Source organism: Idiotropiscis lumnitzeri, chromosome 10 (assembly GCF_059441095.1).
Source record: "Idiotropiscis lumnitzeri isolate Australia: NSW breed Sydney's pygmy pipehorse chromosome 10, RoL_Ilum_1.0, whole genome shotgun sequence".
Taxonomy (NCBI): Eukaryota; Metazoa; Chordata; class Actinopteri; order Syngnathiformes; family Syngnathidae; genus Idiotropiscis; species Idiotropiscis lumnitzeri.
In genome coordinates this window covers 12,136,124-12,154,248 of record NC_142400.1, presented here as the reverse complement: position 1 = coordinate 12,154,248, position 18,125 = coordinate 12,136,124, and the positions used below count along the sequence as shown (strand labels likewise).

The window sequence follows — 18,125 nt, the reverse complement described above, 5'->3', positions numbered from 1 at the left end:
AGGACAAACATTTTAGTTTGTTAGAGTTAATTATAGAACCATTATGGTAATAGCAATTATTAACAGCTGACTACCAAAATGTGAGCACCTGATTTAGCCATGTCAGGCAGGTAAACGAAGATGGATGAAGATGGTTAAATGGACATTTTTATTTTGGTTATTACGATTATTCTCAATTCAGATGGATTTCTTTGATCAGGTCGAGCCATTAAGCATGTGAAGGAGTCCATTTTTACCTCTGATGCTGGAGCCAGGAGGGGCGTCCCCAAAGTCCTGGTCGTCCTAACTGATGGTCGTTCGCAGGATGATGTCAATAAAGTTTCCATGGAGATGCAGATGGACGGTTTGTAGTCTGTTCCTCATACAGAAAAAAAAAAAAGGGGGCGGGAATACAATAATATTTGTGCAATATTTTGCACATAGTTTGGAAAAACAACCATGCTACAGCCATGACTGATACATGACGATATTTATGTAAAGAGAAGAACACATTACACACAAAAATCTAGAGGAAGAAATTTTGCTGGTCCGTCATTTGTCAGTTGTAATTGTAATTGTTATCATCCCGTGGCCAGCCCGTCAGTCCGTCCCTGCCCACCATTGCAAATATCGACATGCCCTTTTCTCAGTCGAAGTCAAGTCAAACATCAGTTAGTGGGCTGACGTACAAGAAGCAATCCGAGAGCTACTGATACAATGAACTGATAAATTTTGTCATACCCCAAAATATAACCATGTTTGCTTGTTTTACTTGCCGTCAAAGCAGTCCATGTCATGTTTTGAACATCAATCTCATTTGATCCCATCCCACAGGATACATCATTTTTGCAATCGGCTTTGCCGATGCAGATTACGGGGAACTTGTCAACATTGCCAGTAAGCCGAGCGACAGACATGTCTTCTTCGTGGACGATTTGGATGCTGTGAAGAAAATCGAAGAGCAGCTCATTACTTTTGTCTGCGAGGCAGCCACTGCCAGTGAGTAACCCCGCACTGACGACATTACAAACGTAAATATTCAGATCTAACTGACTCACTCGTTTGTAACATTCAGCTTGTCCGTCTATTCTGATGAGTGGGAACAGCATGGCAGGTAAGAAGGAATAATATCGCTTTAACCACAGGCAGGAGGGGGTGATGAGGACTTTTGTCCTGCAGGTTTCCGTATGATGGAGAAGTTTGGTTTGGTGGAGAAGGAGTACAACAGCATATCTGGAGTTTCGCTGGAGCCGGGCTCATTCAACAGCTTCCCGTGTTATAGGTTACACCGTGACGCTCTGGTGTCGCAGCCCACCAAGTGAGTGAGGAGGGGTTAACTCGGAGGGGGGGGGGGGGGGTGAACAAGATACTTTCTTGGTATTGTTCCCAAATTTTATGTTTGGTTGCATCCTCTTGTTCCCAACTCTTTTGGTTGTACAAATCGTTTCCATTGGTAAACTTATTGTGTTTACACTTTCTTTTTTAAAAAAAAAAAAAAAAATCAGACATCACCCCAGTACTTTCACACTCTAAATTTCACTTTTTATGCTATATGTATATATCAGTTAAATGTCTTTAAAAAGTGGTTCGGGTTGAATGTGTTTTTTATTCTTAATTTTTCTATTATTTTGAAGAATTTGACATGAATAGTAGAAGAGGACCAAGACAGTCTTTTGAATGCGCAAACTCTTTTGAAAGTGAAACCCATTTATTTGTATTTCTTACTTTTGGAAGACTCTTTTGTGTTAGTTTTTAAAGGTCCATTTGAGCTAACAACCTGAAGATAAACCAAAACTCAGCTAATGAGTGGCCCCGTTGTATTTGCTTTCACACTACAGGGTTGTTTGAAAGAGGAACCATTTCTTGTTCAAGTTTAATTCGGATCTGCTGAATTGGAATTAAATTGAATCTTGATCATTTTAATGAAAAGAAACAAAGTCACTTTTGAGTGCTTTGTGTTCACGGTATAAGAAATCCGCAATATGGACTTTAAGCAAACTAAATTATTAGATTATTTGAGAGCATCTAAAATGTTTACGTATATGTGCTCAGTGAAAAATTATAATTAACCTGTTGTTGAAATTCGCCTACAATAATATGAAAATGTTCTACCAAATAGAATAAATGTTGCTAGCATCCATTCAGTATAACATGTATGTAAATAAAAATACAATATACAATGTAGACAAAATAATAAATCCTGCCAACAGGTATGTGGCTATGAAATCAGTTTGGAAAAAAATGTATTTCCAGATTTGAAGGATTAGCGTTAAAAAAAAGGATTCCAACGAAGTGTTTGTAGCAGGATCCTTCAGGTGTCATCCAACATGCAGCCGTAATGCTATTTTGTCTGTGGCGTTGTTGGGACTTTCTGTCAGCCAGCTTTAAATTTAGCCTCCTTAACTAGGAGCGTTCAGTTTTTCAAAAGTGACATTGATAAGAGTGCTGAAAACTAGAAGCTGAAATCTTTTGAACATCAAAGTGCTCAGAGGCAGCCCCCCCCCCAAAAAAAGTTTGATTCTCTGATGAAAAAAGGTGGCTTTCTGAGACAGTTCGAGGCTGCCAAACGTTCCATAAAAGCTCTCAGCCAAAGCAGCAAAGAGACTTGGAAAAGACACCTCGTGAGTACATACCTTGAGGGTACAGTTATCTCATTTTTTTTTGTGTGGGGTGTGTGTGTGGGGGGGTGCATGGGGGTGGGTGTGCGTGTGTGTGTTTGTGTCTACCCATTTCTTCATGTGTGTACCAGGTACCTTCATCCTGAAGGTTTACCATCCGACTACACCATCTCTATGATGATCCGCCTGCTTCCTGAGACGCCACAGGAGCCCTTTGCATTGTGGGAAATCCTCAATAAGGACACCAAGCCTTTAGTGGGACTCATCTTGGACCGTGGGTTTATTTCAACTTGTGTTGCTTCTTTACCTTGTCGTTGTCTCAATCTGCAGATTTGTGATGTCGTCTGCAGGCTCAGCACCTCGAGATAAATTCCTCATGATGTTGCAGTTTTTCAAACTGAGGCAAAGAGAAACGTGTTTGATTGGAACATTGATGTGAATTTAACTCACCCAAGCAACTTTTCACTTGACAAAGGCGTTGCGTACTTGAAGTTTCATTTTGATCATTTCAGTGCGAAAGAGTTGTCGTCTACGTAATTTTTCTATCTGTATTTCTTTTTTTTTTTTTTTTGCTTTGAAACTGTTGAGCTTCCTTTCCGTCGGGTTAGCCACTGGACTTGAGAGGACGTGCAACAGCTTCCAATAAATAAAAGACCAATGTCATTTTAAATGTGGGAAAAAATATAGATTAGTTCTGACAGTGAGACATGAGACAGTCTGGGGAGAGGAGAGAACTCTCGCTTTGTTAATGAGGATGGGTACTAAATTTAGTTCCAGACGATTTTTAGACTGTCATCTAAAAAGCAGCACTGTACAGATAGCGCAGTTATTTTTGAGTCAGACCCAGCGAGATATCTTCTCTGTTTCTCAAAATTAATCTACTCATGGAGAGGTTTCAGTGACTTGGGGAAGACTGAGAGCAATTACAAGCTTGCCTCCAAAACAGCTGCATAAACATTTGCTAGATATTTTAAAGGCGCTGTTGGTTTAACACGATCAATTGAAAGTAGTATTAGCAAGTACTGTCGACAGTATTTTTCACAATTTTCGCATCTGGCTGTCATTTGCTGTGAATGAGCCAATAGAACGACATCATTTTGATATCTGGGAAATATAATTAATTCCATTAGTGTGTTGAATAGATTTGAAGTTTTCCAACTGCCTAGCAAGGTTTGAATGTAATGTCACTCCTTCAAAATGTGTAGTTTCCGGTAGATGCCACAAGAGGGTGGCAAAGCTAGGGCCTAACTAAATGAAGTACCTCTGCTCACATCAACACAGTTCTTTGGAACCAAATTGCCACAAGAAGGTGGCTTAAATTAACACCCTGTGGTGTTTATCAAAAGTGAGCAAGTTGTTTTTGTAAAAACGAACAGTTTCATCTACTCATGTGTCTGTAAGAATGTACTAAATTATATGTCGTAAAGTTCTTTCTCTCCAAATCGCCTACAGACTCTGGGAAGACTTTGACATTCTTTAACCACGACTACAAAGGAGACTTTCAGAGTGTCACCTTTGAAGGAACTCAAATTAAAAAAGTCTTCCATGGAAGTTTTCACAAGGTTAGTGTCGCTACTTAAAGTGAGTTATTGATGGTGTATTTAAGTATCCATTAAAAAAGGAAACACTTTAGCACCATTCAAACTATCCTTCTGATATTTTGGAGTGTCTCATTGTGAGTTCATATTGTTGTTTTAAGCACCATGCCTTTTGGTACTTTTTTATTTTTTTGTTTTTTGAAACAAGTATTTTTTTTATAACTTAATGAGTGACATTTACGGAGAAAAAAAGTTGAAACAAAAAGCTAAGAATCATGCTTAAAGGTAAAGATGTGGATGCATTCTGTTTTTACACAAAAAGGTGGACCCAGCACGAATGCACTTTACATTTTCCCACCCAAAACCAATGAAATGTGAGAGGATGTAGATGTGCTGTACAAAACAAATTCAGTTCAATTTGATTTGATTTACCGTATATGGCGCTAAATTACAACAGAAGTTGTATGAAAGTACTTTAATGTTGCAGCAATTCTTGTACTGTAGTATCCCCTTAACTTATCCGGCTAAGTTTTACAATCTCAAACTATTACCTTTCAACCCGGAAAAAATGAGCAAGGAGCTGCAGAGTTATTATATTTGCCTTGGGTGAGATTTAACAGACTGTGTATTACAATATTTAATAGTGATATTCAGGTCTTGGTGATTATTTGTGTGCATTAAATTTTCCTTACCATTCATGTCCATAAAAAAAATAGTTGGAAGGTATATTCTGTGCGTTATGAAAGGGACATATGGTATTTCAGTATTCCATATTTCAAGATCAATATAGCCTAGGTTAAATTATACCGCAAGTTACTCCTGAAATTCAACTGGATGCCCACATTTGTGCAGTGACTTGTATGAAAGATTAGCAAGTTCATAAATCCATTTTTCCACCTTGACGCAATAAGTGTGGTGGGCGGATTTAGAAAGGAGCGAAGAACTACAAGTGAAGTGACATTTTCTTCACGCAAATTGAAGAGATTAGTGAAGTCATAACAGCCTGCACCTCATCTAATGCCCTATAACCTTAATGTTAAACATTTCCAATCATTTGATTTGTCATTTGACATCATTGCCTTATGGAAGGGAGGACTTGTTTATTTTATTTTACGAAAGGGTCTGTGAGTTATTGGTCGCTAAAAAGTATTCATTTTTATCAGAGTCCCTTTCAGTATGTAATTGTATCAATTATAATTAATATCCTACCGACAGTACTTACTTTGCTCCATATTTTCTTCTGTAATATATTCATGCAGCACGGCCACTCCCCAGTCAGTAGTCTTGAGTGGCGCCCTTTGTGACAATCATTGACAAGTATTAATTTGATCTCATCCAACACCTACAAAAAAATAGACATATGGACATGAACGTATAGACCAGGGGGGGGAAACTGCGGCCCAGGGGCCACATGCGGCCCGTTAAACGTTTTAATCCGGCCCACCGAACTTGAAAAAAATTAAATGAATAAACCTTGTTGATGTTTTATTTTCTAAATACTTTCGTGTGTCAAACACAGATATTTTGTTGTAAATGCTTTTCCTAATTTTCTTTTAAAATTAAATGTATTTTTTTCCTCCAATGAGGTGAGGTTACCAAAACACTCCATCCATCTGCTCCTGGTCCGGCCCCTCTGTCAAATTCTGGAACCCATTGTGGCCTGCCAATCAAAAAGTTTGCCCACCCCTGGTATAGACTGTTTGCAGTTCCATCAGATTCTGAAACGGTCTATCCGCTGGCTCTTATATTTATTTCCTTTGGGAGGGCCCTAAATTACAATCACAATCATGCTAAGGGAACAACATGGGGGTTATGAAACTAACACTTGGCGATGTGTTTATGCGCTTAGCAGTTTTGTGGTTTCTTCTCCCAACATTTCTGGGTATTGGTTCTTCTTTGGGCTTCCTGCAGCCGGTTGCAGGATGACGTCATCTGTAGGGTCGGCGAGAGGTCAGCGAGATAACTTCCTTTTCTTAGTAAACGAGCATATTGAATATGGCAAAATGAAGCGATTTGTGAAGATGCCGCGCTCCTTGGAGCTGTAACATTAAGACAATACTCGTTGGATTAATTCTGAACGTTGCTTTTGGATGCAACCGAAAAACAAATTTTTAAAGGAAAGAAATTTTTAGTTGCTGACCTCAATGTAATATGTAATATGTCCCTCCTCACTTGTATGACTTGTGATTGTCAACATTTGTGTCACAACATAAAAATAGTGTCTATGATTTAAAAAAAAAAAAATTAATTAAAAAAATTAATATGTATTTATTTATTTATTTATTTTTATAAAGATACATACTGCAAGTGGGTGGTCACAAGTATCTTGGTGGGTGGGCACTGCCCCTTATATTCAGCCTGTGGGGATGGGTCTGCGGAGAGCTTCAGTTGAAAACTACACTGCTTCTCTATGTGGTGTGCATCTAAAATAGTTCGCATTGAATTTACCGTTTATCGATACAAATGAATAATAATGCATTTAAATTCACATAAAAAAAAAAAGCCTTTGCAATAAACTTGCATATATTTCAGAATGAACTAATATCAAGTAAAGTGTAGCTTTTGGCCCTGATTATATTTCCTCTTTCACTTTTTGGTGTTTGTTGAGCTGTGTTTGGGCTCTTTGAAGATAACAATCGCTTGATAACTCCATGTTATGGATTCTTGCTCTCACAGCACAGCAGAGTTAATAAATTTCCCCCATTTCCTCACCAAATCATACGTACACTATGACTGATAATGCATCACTCTCAGCAGAAAAACCAAAAGCAATTTGTCTCATGTCTGGAAAATGATAAGCCAGACAACAACAAACGAGGGGCTTTATAAACACCAAGTGATGCTGTTGATATTTAAGACTGTGAATAGTCGCAAAACACAAACCTTTTTTTCTTTTATGTTTTACTGCAATTTACTCTTTTATTTATTCATATTTATGCATTCATTTTCAACCTGCAGTCTTGTGGTTGGTCTCATCGGGATCAACATGACTCACAATCAGACATCAAACCACCCAAAGGCTTTGTTTCCATCACATCCACTTCTTTTTCATCCTCACGACAAATTGGATTTGAACAAACAAGTCCCATCATGTCACTTGACTGACGTCATTGTTAATTTTTGTAAATTTCACTTATAATCCAGCAATGAAACATTTACGGACTGGGTTTCTGATAAAAGCTCACATGCATTTAATGCGCACCTCTATTTAGCTCCATGTCACCATCAGCAAGACAGCAGTGAAGGTGATGTTGGACTGCGCTGTTGTGGGAGAAAAAGCCATCACTGCAGCTGGGAACATCACCACAGATGGCGCGGAGGTCCTGGGTCGCATGGCGCGGCCTCAAGGCAGACGGGACAACTCTGCTCCGGTCAGTGTGGAGTCCTGTGTGACCGACCTGCATATTAACGTCCACGGATTATTTCTTTAAGTCTGGCAATGATTAGCTTGTTCTAGTATTTGGTCAGTCGCAAAAGTATCGGGAGGGTTGGAGATGTGAACCTGTTGTCAAGTGCATATCGTGCAGCTTGTTTTTTGAATCATTTTTAAAAATATATTTTAGAATAACTTCAGTGCAATGATGCAATGACGAAAATGTGCAAAAGCGTAGATGATGGACAAGCGCATTATTAGCCGTGTACCAACACATCACGTCTCACAAGAAATTCAGGACAGAGTGGGCAGTGAGAGATTGAGTGCTACTTGCGACATGTTGAGCAAAATAATGGGAGAAAGCCGACAACTGTACTTTTTATCCACTTAGCATATCACTGACCATTCACCATAAGTTGCTCACATCAAGATATATATCTCAAAGGCAATAAAAACCTAAGCGTACTTAGTCTAACATCAGGTGGGTGTATTTGCAGTTTCAGCTCCAGATGTTCGATATCATCTGCAGCACATCGTGGGCAAGCAGGGATAAGTGTTGTGAACTTCCAGCTTTGGTAAGAACACAAACACACACTCACACTCTCGTCATCTCTGAAAGTGCACTCATTTGGCGGATATCACAGCCTGAGATAATCAGAGCCGTAATTGTGCTTGTGATCAAAACGAGTGAGGATAAAACCAGAACGACCAAACGAAAATGAGATCCAAATGACTTGGAATCCGTTTGAACGGGGATGGCCACTGGCGAGGCGGCACTGGCATTTAACCGCACGCAAAATCAAATTATAGCCAATGGGCACCTGGAGGATATACTGTATGAAGTTTCCATTTCCATGATGTTTTCATGTACACACATGAGAGAAGTTGCGAAAATCCCCTACAGAATGAATGCTCGGAGTAAATCATTCAGTGAAATTTTGTTGCTTAAAAAGATAATTACCCAAGTCATTGTTAAATTATTGTCCCGATAGCAACACAAAAAATATCAATGCACTTGCAAAAATTGCTTATTTTTTTTCTTTGTGTCGATTGTCAGCCCTCCTGGCAATAGTAATCTGCAGAAGTTGAATTGAGACGCCTGGACTCTTTTTGTTTGTTGAATTTGCAATTATTAGGCTTATGACTTTCACATCGCTAAACAACGGGAAAATGACAACTGAGACACACGGGCATGAAATACTGATAAGCATACTTGTTTCTTTTTTGAAAGATTGAGGTAGATAACACAGAATATGTGAGCTACACACGTAACACTAAAGTGTTTATATTATAGCGAGTTGAAGAGGAATGTCCCTCAATGCCTCACGCCTGCACCTGTTCTCAAGACAGCAAAGGACCCCCAGGACCTTCCGGACCGCCTGTGAGTCTTTCTTGTTTCTGTGATTCACAATTAAGATTGACTAAGAGTGTTTTGTTAGTCACTTTGTGTTTGTTCATTGTGCTTCTCTTGGTCTCTAATTTATGAATTCAAATTTAATTCAATTATGGATGTTGTTTGTTTAGTATTTGTTCTTTGCTTGTGTAGTCAAGAAGTTAGGAACACAAAAGTTTAGTTTGACACAACAGTACACGTTTCAAAAGTAAAATTTGGTTTGTGAACATTATTGAAAAGAATTCGATTAAAATGAATTCAAACATTGTACTGATTCTATCGCTTTCGAGAATTGTTTCCTGAACATGCATTGGAGTAGGTGTTTTTTTTAGTTTTTTTTTTTAGAAGTAACACATAAAAAAACTGAAACTAATTTTTCAATTAGTCTGTCAACGTCTCGCCATTCAGTCTTTCCGTTCACCATATGGTCTCTGTTTTCTGCAATTCACTTACCACTCTTTAACCTCTCAATCATTGTCTGTCTCCGCCTTTGGCGCACCCAAGTTTGAGGGAGTAATTAAATGGCGATTCCATTTATCACAGACGATTTCGATCCGCCACAATTTTCATCCCGGTGCTACCAAGTCAGGTCCACTTTCTCATTTGGGGAATTCACGTGTCCATTTGCCAGCATCTTTCTAATTGTTTTTAATTATGTCTCATTAAAGAAACGTGTTTTGCAACAATACTGCAGTTCAGCAACAAATAGCCAATATATATGTTAATGCACAATTTCTACCGCTTCGTTATCGTCCTCCCGCCTTTGTCGGTGTATGAATTTCATTCTTCAACCAACAGCAGCGCCACATGCAGCTGTGATAGTGTCTTTGTGGCCATGCCATTATTTTCTTTTACGTCGTCTTCATCCCAACACAGACTCTCTTTTTTGCTGTTGCTTTATGTCTCCTTTTCAGAATGTTTGTTTGGCCCCGCAGCTTTGAATAGACTACTTAAATCACATTGTAACTGCGTTATGTGGCCGTCAGTGAATGCCACGGCGATGTAAATCTTTTCAGTGCTACAACAGCACACCAGTCAGCGTTGCCTCATTGTGCGTCGGTCATGTAGCGTATCCTTCTTTAAACACAAGGCGTCGGTCGCTTTGTAATGATGAACGTTTGTCCGTGATGGTTACAATGTTGGACTTTATGGCTGCAAAATAAGTCTGCGAGAAAGTTGAGCACGCTACTGTACTTTAAAACCTCCTGTTACATTTATTTCTACACCAACAATATGATTGGGTCAATATGACCCGCTGCATTTCTAACCATAAAAAATTACGTTCTTGTTAAATGAGGGTGTAATATAACAATAATAAAAATGTAAGTTCTTTGCAGTCAATAATAAAAAGAAGAAAAAGATATTTTTCACATTTTAAGATATTTTCTTTTAAGTTTTAAACTTTAACGTGGGTCAATTTGACCCATGACATGTCTTTAATGAGCCGCAGCGGGGAAATTCATGTTTTACTGTAACTGTATCGGGTAATAGAGCACAAAGCTTATTGCTCAGAAAATAGAATTAAGAATGACATCAAAGAAATGTAAAAAATAAATGTAGTAGCGGATTATTAGCGTCCCATCAGCAATCTAAATGAAATCTCATTTGTTATCCACAGTCCTTTCAAATCAATCAAAGATTCAGTCTCATTAAGATTGTGTTGCTCAGGAAATAAACCCCATTAGGTCGAAAGATGTAGTAGTCTGAATAATAAATATGAATCTACAGTTGGAAGGTGTTTTTACAACAGGACATGCTGTCTTCCAAGTAGAATAATTTATGGCTTCAGGGACAAGCTTGAGCTACAGTTTGACGACAGTTTGTTGGACTGAGGCTTTACTTGTGGATACGACTCAATAGTAAGCGCGGTAAGTGACACTTCTGCTGAGTTAGTGAAGAAACAAAATTTAAACGAGAGCATGGTATGAATGAAACTTAAGTTTGTGTTTTACATTTACATTTTTCACACTTGTGGAATCTATTTATTTATTTATTTATTTATGTTTATTTCATTTATTTATTTATTTATTTGGGAATGACTATACTGTATGTTGTCTTATGGTGTGTTTTCAGGGTGGTCCAGGGATACGGGGAACACGAGGAGACAGAGGCGAACCTGGAGTGACAGTGAGTAACGATCCCATTTTGAAATTGTCAATGATTTAATTTTACCTGAATTATAACGGCATAAAAGAAAAGACTCGTAGCTACTGTACTGTGATATTCTACCTTGACGGTGAAAAAAAAAAGAATAAGCAAAACATTAAATTTAATGACTTTTTATGATCCTTTGAGCGAGAATCTGCTGAATAGACATAGTATGCTGCATCATTAGAGAATGCAATTTGTAAACTCCTAGTCACATAAGGGTTGATTGGGAACTTATCATTAAATGCGCTAAAATGAAGGAAGTGGCTCTGTGACTTTTTAATGAAACGAAGACAGTGCATTCATGTGGTGGAGGTACAATGCTGCAGGGGGGTGAGAAAGCCCTCCCATGAGGAACAACGAAGGGAGGATCAATAAAAACACCCACACCATCTCTCAGCAGTGTTCTCACGCACTTGCTGACGATACATTATACATATGTTTGGTCCACAAGGATAGAACAGCCCCCAACTACTGCCTGTTGATTGTTGTTGAAAAGATGGAACGAAATCTCCTCGGTTATCGCTGCACACAATGAGTCTTCTATAACATCTCCCACTTTGTTCTAGAGGGTCGGCAGTATTTTGGAGAAGACAGAAAGCAGATGCGCCTGATTTAGCTTGGCTGTATTTAGCCTAATTCTACCTCAGCTAAGGAGATTGTGCGTTTTTGTGTCAGGATAGTGATTTTGTCGAGTCTTTCGGACGGACTCCATTCATCACTTGACAATGGTGAATGCAGGAGCTTTTGTGATTCAACCATGCGGCTAATACAACGGTGCAGCTTTTTTGTGGATTTTTCCTTCACCAGTAGGGGCGCTCTATAGTTCAGAAGATACACTAAATAAATCCCGATTTTTTTTTTTTTTTTTTACTCTTGGGTCTGTCCTGTTTTAATTAGCAAGGGTTGTTGCCGTGTTAAAAGGCACTGTTTTAACAATCTGTTTATGTACCTTTATGTGCATTCACAGAACAAAATCGTCCTGTACATGCAGCAAACAACTCTTTTTTTTTCAACATAAAAAACTGCGGCTTATAGTCTGGTGCGGCTTGTATATTGTTTTTGTTTTGGTTTTTTTTAACATAAAGCACATCTGCAACATTTACAGCAACACTCTTACAATGGGTCCAACATATCCGTCATATTCCTGATTTTATAAAGGATTACAATGCAGTTTATGTTTATATATTTAGACTTTGGTGCAGTGTAACTAACCATCCAGCTGGGGAAGGAGTTTTTTGCTCTTCCGTGCCCCCCTCCATCATGGTTATTTACCGGTAGTCATACATACGGAAAATGTGTTTTAGATAGGGTTCTTCCTACCACTTGTGCTCAATCACACAGGGTGGCCTCTCAGTGAGTCCATGAGAAAATATTATTGTTATTGGACAGAGTGTTAAGCGATGAACATGAGGCGGCCCACCCAAGAGTCTTTCTCAAAATTCCCAAGAATGCACCATTGGCAGAATAAAGGACATTTTTATTCTTCTTTGCCGGCCATGTGTGTTATGTGAGATGCATATAAGGGCAATACAGGCACATTCATATTCCACACACATAACTCGCCTGCAAGATCACAATTGCTTTATAGCAGCATTCTTACCACTGAAGGTATTTATCACTGTTCTCTTGACTTTATGCCACCACTAGCACGATTGTAAATTGCACAGATATTTCAAAATTACCAGTTAGATTTAAATTTAGTTTTCTTCCTTCTTATTTTTGAGGCAACCAAGTAAGGAAAAATATATTTAAGATTGCTCAAATGTCTTTCATGTTTGCATTTCTTTATTATTTTTGCAGGGTCCTCAAGGGCCTGTGGGGGAGGCCGGCTCTGTTGGAACACCAGGACCACCAGGTCCTCATGGACCTAGCGGCCTCTCCATTCAAGGGCCTCCAGTAAGATTTGCTTGTTGATGTGCTCACCTCACAGTATTTATGAAAATGAGAGGCATGTCCAGTATTACATAAATTCCACATTCCAGAAAGAATACCAGTTGCATAAGGTTTAAAGTTGTACTATATACTCGTACTTGCATGAGAACGGCTACAACAGAACAAAATAGTTTCCACAAATGGGCAGAAAAATCACATTGCGTGTGTTTTCATAAGTTCTGTGCTATCAAACACCTGCCAGCATAAACTGTCAAAAAATATCCTGCCCGACATTTTTAGGCTCGACTCCAAAACTGTGTTATGAAGAAAACTGATGTTGGTTTCTTTGGTCTCTTGGTTTTTCAGTCACTATGACCGCTGTCAGTCAGACAACTGACGTGTGAAACAATGTTTGCATTGCAGGGGGCTGCTGGGGAGAAGGGGGAGACAGGAGCGATCGGCCCAGTCGGCCCAATGGTAAGAGTTGCTCTGCATTTTTATAAAACATCAAGGGTTCTATTTTTAGCGTCAGCACCCAAATGCCGGTGAATCATGATTTTTGAGCCAGTGCAAGGTTTACTCCGCATTTGTCAATTTGGCAGACCGTTCTCTGCCAAGATGTTCGTGCTGCCGCAGCAGTGGGAGTGTCATTGGAGGTGCGCCTGGCAGACTGTCAATTTGGTGACAGAAAGTCAAAAGTCGAAACTTGTGCTTGCTCTAAGTGCTGGCGCAGTGTAGACTACTGGGTTAATGAGTTTTCACTTAGTCAGACGGGTAGTACGTATATGTCCGTTGTATCTCTAATCTCGTTGCACACTTGAGTACAATGACAATAAAGGGATTTCTAATTCTAATTCTAATTCTATTTCATTGATCAACATGTGAGCAGCGAACCCTCTGAATCATTGTAGAAAGAATTTGATAGGCTGCCCAACAATCACGGATTCTATTCCTCACTCCACTTTGGTACGAATCAAACAAACTGAAACCCAGCTGTGACTGTTTATAAATTGTTCTCTGTGTATCTGCCTGTGCGTGCCTGCATGCTTAATTAATACAAGTGAGCATCCCATGTATTATCAGTCAAGTCCCTTGTTTTCATTCAAAAAATAATGTTATACAGTACGTGTTGTGCTGTCATAGGGCCGTTCAATAAATTGGTTTTAACCCATCTCGTGAAGCAGACAAAAGTGGTACCGGATGAAATTGACTTGAAATTCATTTGACTTGATGCGCAGAAATGATGAATAAGTCAGAAAGTTAATGTTATCTGTCACTGTCCTGTTACTGCAAATTAAATATTAATCTGGGACGGGTGCGAGCACTATGAGTCCCACATAAGTGGTGCTTATCAACTTTGTTTGACTTGGGATTCCAATTTGAAAGACCATTTATTGAAAGTGGAGTCCCTGGCTGACATGCTCATCCAAATCAAAATTAAAGAGTGCCAAATTTGAATCTTGCCTTTAAGTATTTGGGTAGCAAATGGTTTTCTATTGATTTAAAGCAACGAATAAGTGTCCTCATTTTACAACATTATTTTATATATCTATCTATTTCTATATATATATATATTTATTTATTTATTTTTTTTATTTATTCTGTTGTTTACTTGGAAAGTTCACTATGGAAATAAATTACTTTCTCGTTACTATTCAGCTTTCAGTATGCACAAGAAAATCATTCCACACGGAAAGATTTTTTTTTTTCTCCCTGAAATATAAAATAATATTAGTGCAGTAATGATCACTCTGGATTCATCTAAAAGGGCACTGTGTCATTGCTTTGTTGATATTAAATTGACCTGCTGCATAATGTCCACCCATTTAACGAGCTACAGTGACTTATTATCTTACAAATTGCAAACAGCAAATTCAAATTAAGAGACAGTCTGTGCGTTGGTGCACATATGTGAAGTTAACATCTGCCAAATTTGAAACAATATCACATCATATAATGATGTTTAGCAAGGTGTAGTCTCATTTAACTGTGTTAACTCTCCTACTTTACGCGTTTGACACAAATTCTGTAAGCTCAGAGATAACTCACAACACTTTATCCATGATGACGTTGTAGCGTTGACATTTTGCATGACCTTACACAGAGGTAGGTGCAGTGGAAATTGTTTGTAACCTAAATGCATGTGTCCACATTGTGGGAACACTTTGGCAAAGGCGCCTTGGATGTGTCATTGATGTCGCTCTCAATTGTCGTCATCTTCCTCAGTGTTACTGTACTTGTACTTGTACTTTAAAAAAAAATATTTAAAAATGGTGGGAGGGGGCTCATTTCCCATTGTCTAGGCATCACCTTCGCTTATCTCAGCAGGCCGTCTGCTCTTTTTTGGCGGAATCATTTCTGTGGTTAAATTGTCAGTGCATCCCTAATTATGTCTACTAATTCAGTGATTCCTAACAATTGTATCAGAGCACATTAGTGGGAGGTAAACAGGTGTGCCACTGGAAATTTTTCAATTTCTACAAAAAAAAAAAAAAAACAATCTTCGTTCATCAATGTACCCAGCAACAGTGACAAACAGAACAATTAAAATCTCTTCCTCTCAACGCTAAAAGGTACAATTCTCAGATTGGTGCATCTGTCGCCATTCACACAACAGAATAATAGTTTTGTGTTCAACTGAACAGGCAAACATTTCACGCTGAGCAATTACATTTGTGAATAAATTGAGACAAGATCCTCATTATTCCAGACAGTGTTGAGTAGAAACATTTTGTGACTTTTTTTTTGTTTGGCTGTGTGGCGTGAGACTTTTCCAATGTAGAATATGTGCCTCGACTCAATAAAGCTTGAGAAATCTTTGCTTTGATGAGTGAAATCCTGCTTGTTTGTGTTGTGTTTAGGGTGTTCCTGGAAGCCAGGGTTCCCCCGGTAGGGATGGTCCCCCTGGAGCCAGGGTAAGACATCTTTTGATACTAGGACGCAACAGAAAAAGTTTCTGAGTTTCAAGTAAATGTTTGAAATCATTATAAGGCCTTTTCATTTTAAATTAGCAACGTCCTTTAGTTTACCACCCAGTTGGTTATCCCTTCTGTGTTTTTGTCCCTGTCCGAGTGGGAGCCATAAATTTCTATTTTTAGACACTGATATGTTTATCTGAAAAGATTTAAAATGTTTGCTAACAGACAACAACACGGTACGAGATTGTATGTCATCACAACACGTACTTGAATGTATTAACAATTGCATTTATATAATAAAAGGCGATCCCGTGCTGCTTCTTTCACATCGAAAGCGGAATCTCGGCTTCATTCTTTCATGATTAACACTATAGAGGCGTAGCTTTGACACACGTGACGGTTGTAGACTACATGAAAAATTCGCAAGTCATCAAATTAGAGACAGAATATCCACTTTTTACTGCTGTCAATGGCGGACATATGTAAGGTATCTATTTCAGATCCGTCTTGTTAAGCTAAAATTCCACAGAAAGAACTTTAGGTACAATATTGGTTGGCATCTGTGATGCTGAAATTCACGATGGAATGAAATATTTAATTGTTTACCCTGAGGAGTCTCGGTTGTGAGGCCAGTGGCTTCACAATCACATCCCATGCTTGGCTGGTTCCACGTGTCCACTGAATCGAGAATTTTTGCAGCCCTTCTATTGATATATGAAGTGTATTTTTCTTGTTGCACATGAACGCGATCACATTTCTGTGCAATTGTGAGCTGTGAGTTTAGTTTCTCCGGTGTGTCTTTAGTGGTTTGGTCCGGGTGATTGCTAGAACGCTTGACTCCTGGGTGCCTCTCACTCTTGGGTGATTTGTTACTGTGTGAAGAATGTACAAAGTGCTGTTGGAGCAAGTGTTTTCATTTGGACGGAAGGATATCCCCTCGATGCCATAGCTGCCTCCTTAAACGAAACACCGCCGGGAATGTTCCCAGCCATCTTTGTCTCACCAAGTACGATTCAGCATCGTAAGCAAGCCAAAAGACGTAAGCACAACTTTAGAGGCTAGTTCATTCGAATATCTGGGGGCTTGTATCTTCAGCTGTGTTCAATATTTTAGTAGTTGCAATGCTTTGCGTTGGCTTCACTTCACACAAGCCTGGAAAAAGAGCCACGTAAGGCGAGAGATCGTGATGAAAGGGCAGCGGGCGCTGTTCGGAAAGCAAACCCATCCATTTTTCCCGGTTGGATGATAATTCCAGTTTACGAAGGTTTCCAAGGTCAACAGCAGTGGATTTGTGTGACTATGCGCCAAAAGTACAGGAACATTTACCTGCAGCAACGGCAATAAATATTGAATAGATCTGCAACTCAAAAGTGAAGAACCATGAGATGTGTTGTCAATCGACAGACGCTTGTATTGCAATAAGATCATTTTTGAAATTGACCGAAAATAAAAACTGTGTATTTTCTCTGCATCGAGCACAGGGCCTACCAGGTAATAATGGACCTCAAGGTCGACTGGGGCCACCGGGCCCTCTTGTAAGTTTTTGCTTTCTTACAATTACCCAAAGAATGCATTCTTGCCAGGTACATTGAAAAAACAAGCAATGCTTTCCACCTCTCAGGGAGCCCCGGGTGCACCTGGAGCTCCAGGACAGATTGGATCCGCGGGTCCTCCAGGAGAGCAAGGACCTTCTGTAAGTTCATTTTTATTTATTTTTAAATGTAACGAAAATAACATTGTGCTGATTACGATTCATGTGACCATGAATCTTCAGTAATTATTAAATGTTTTTGCCTTCTTGTAGAAAGTCAAGCAATTTAAATACAACAGCCTTCCTGCACTCCACCCAGTCGAATTTTGCATAACATACGCTCCGTTTTAGTACAATTCATCACAAGCTCCATTTATCTTCTCCGAATGATGACTTTACATTTGCACTGAAAGCATAAATGGTTATGTTGACGAGTGTTTTAACATAGTTAGGATGTGCGTTCCTTCTAATTGGAAGTGTGTATTTGTCAAATGTTAACTATTTGCCCCAAAAATGTAAAATTATGCCGACGATTTTCTCGTGATTAAAAAAAAACAAAAAAAAAACACAATTGTTACATAAGCTCTGCTAAAAACACTCAAATAAAATGAAACGAGGAGCAGTAAAATGGAAACAGAGCAATGGGGACAAGCGATGGTGTAATGTAAAAGTAATGAGCTCCAACTGTGTAAGACAGGCGTGGGCAATTAATCTTTCAAACAGGCCACATGAAAATCTGGAACGCTTGCTGA

At 38.9% G+C, this 18,125-nt stretch overlaps 1 protein-coding gene across 1 annotated transcript in view; it reads left to right on the top strand.

Moving 5' to 3' along the window:
- The window catches only part of col14a1a (collagen, type XIV, alpha 1a), a 91,664-nt gene that overhangs the window by 64,086 nt on the left and 9,453 nt on the right, over positions 1-18,125 (top strand). The window contains exons 28-42 of the mRNA XM_088306579.1: positions 200-343; positions 814-978; positions 1,055-1,093; positions 1,159-1,297; positions 2,729-2,871; positions 4,050-4,159; positions 7,348-7,506; positions 8,006-8,083; positions 8,803-8,889; positions 10,975-11,028; positions 12,853-12,948; positions 13,348-13,401; positions 15,786-15,839; positions 17,324-17,377; positions 17,464-17,535. Coding sequence (XP_088162705.1) covers positions 200-343; positions 814-978; positions 1,055-1,093; positions 1,159-1,297; positions 2,729-2,871; positions 4,050-4,159; positions 7,348-7,506; positions 8,006-8,083; positions 8,803-8,889; positions 10,975-11,028; positions 12,853-12,948; positions 13,348-13,401; positions 15,786-15,839; positions 17,324-17,377; positions 17,464-17,535 — 1,448 coding nt within the window. The remainder of the gene's footprint in view (positions 1-199; positions 344-813; positions 979-1,054; positions 1,094-1,158; positions 1,298-2,728; positions 2,872-4,049; positions 4,160-7,347; positions 7,507-8,005; positions 8,084-8,802; positions 8,890-10,974; positions 11,029-12,852; positions 12,949-13,347; positions 13,402-15,785; positions 15,840-17,323; positions 17,378-17,463; positions 17,536-18,125) is intronic.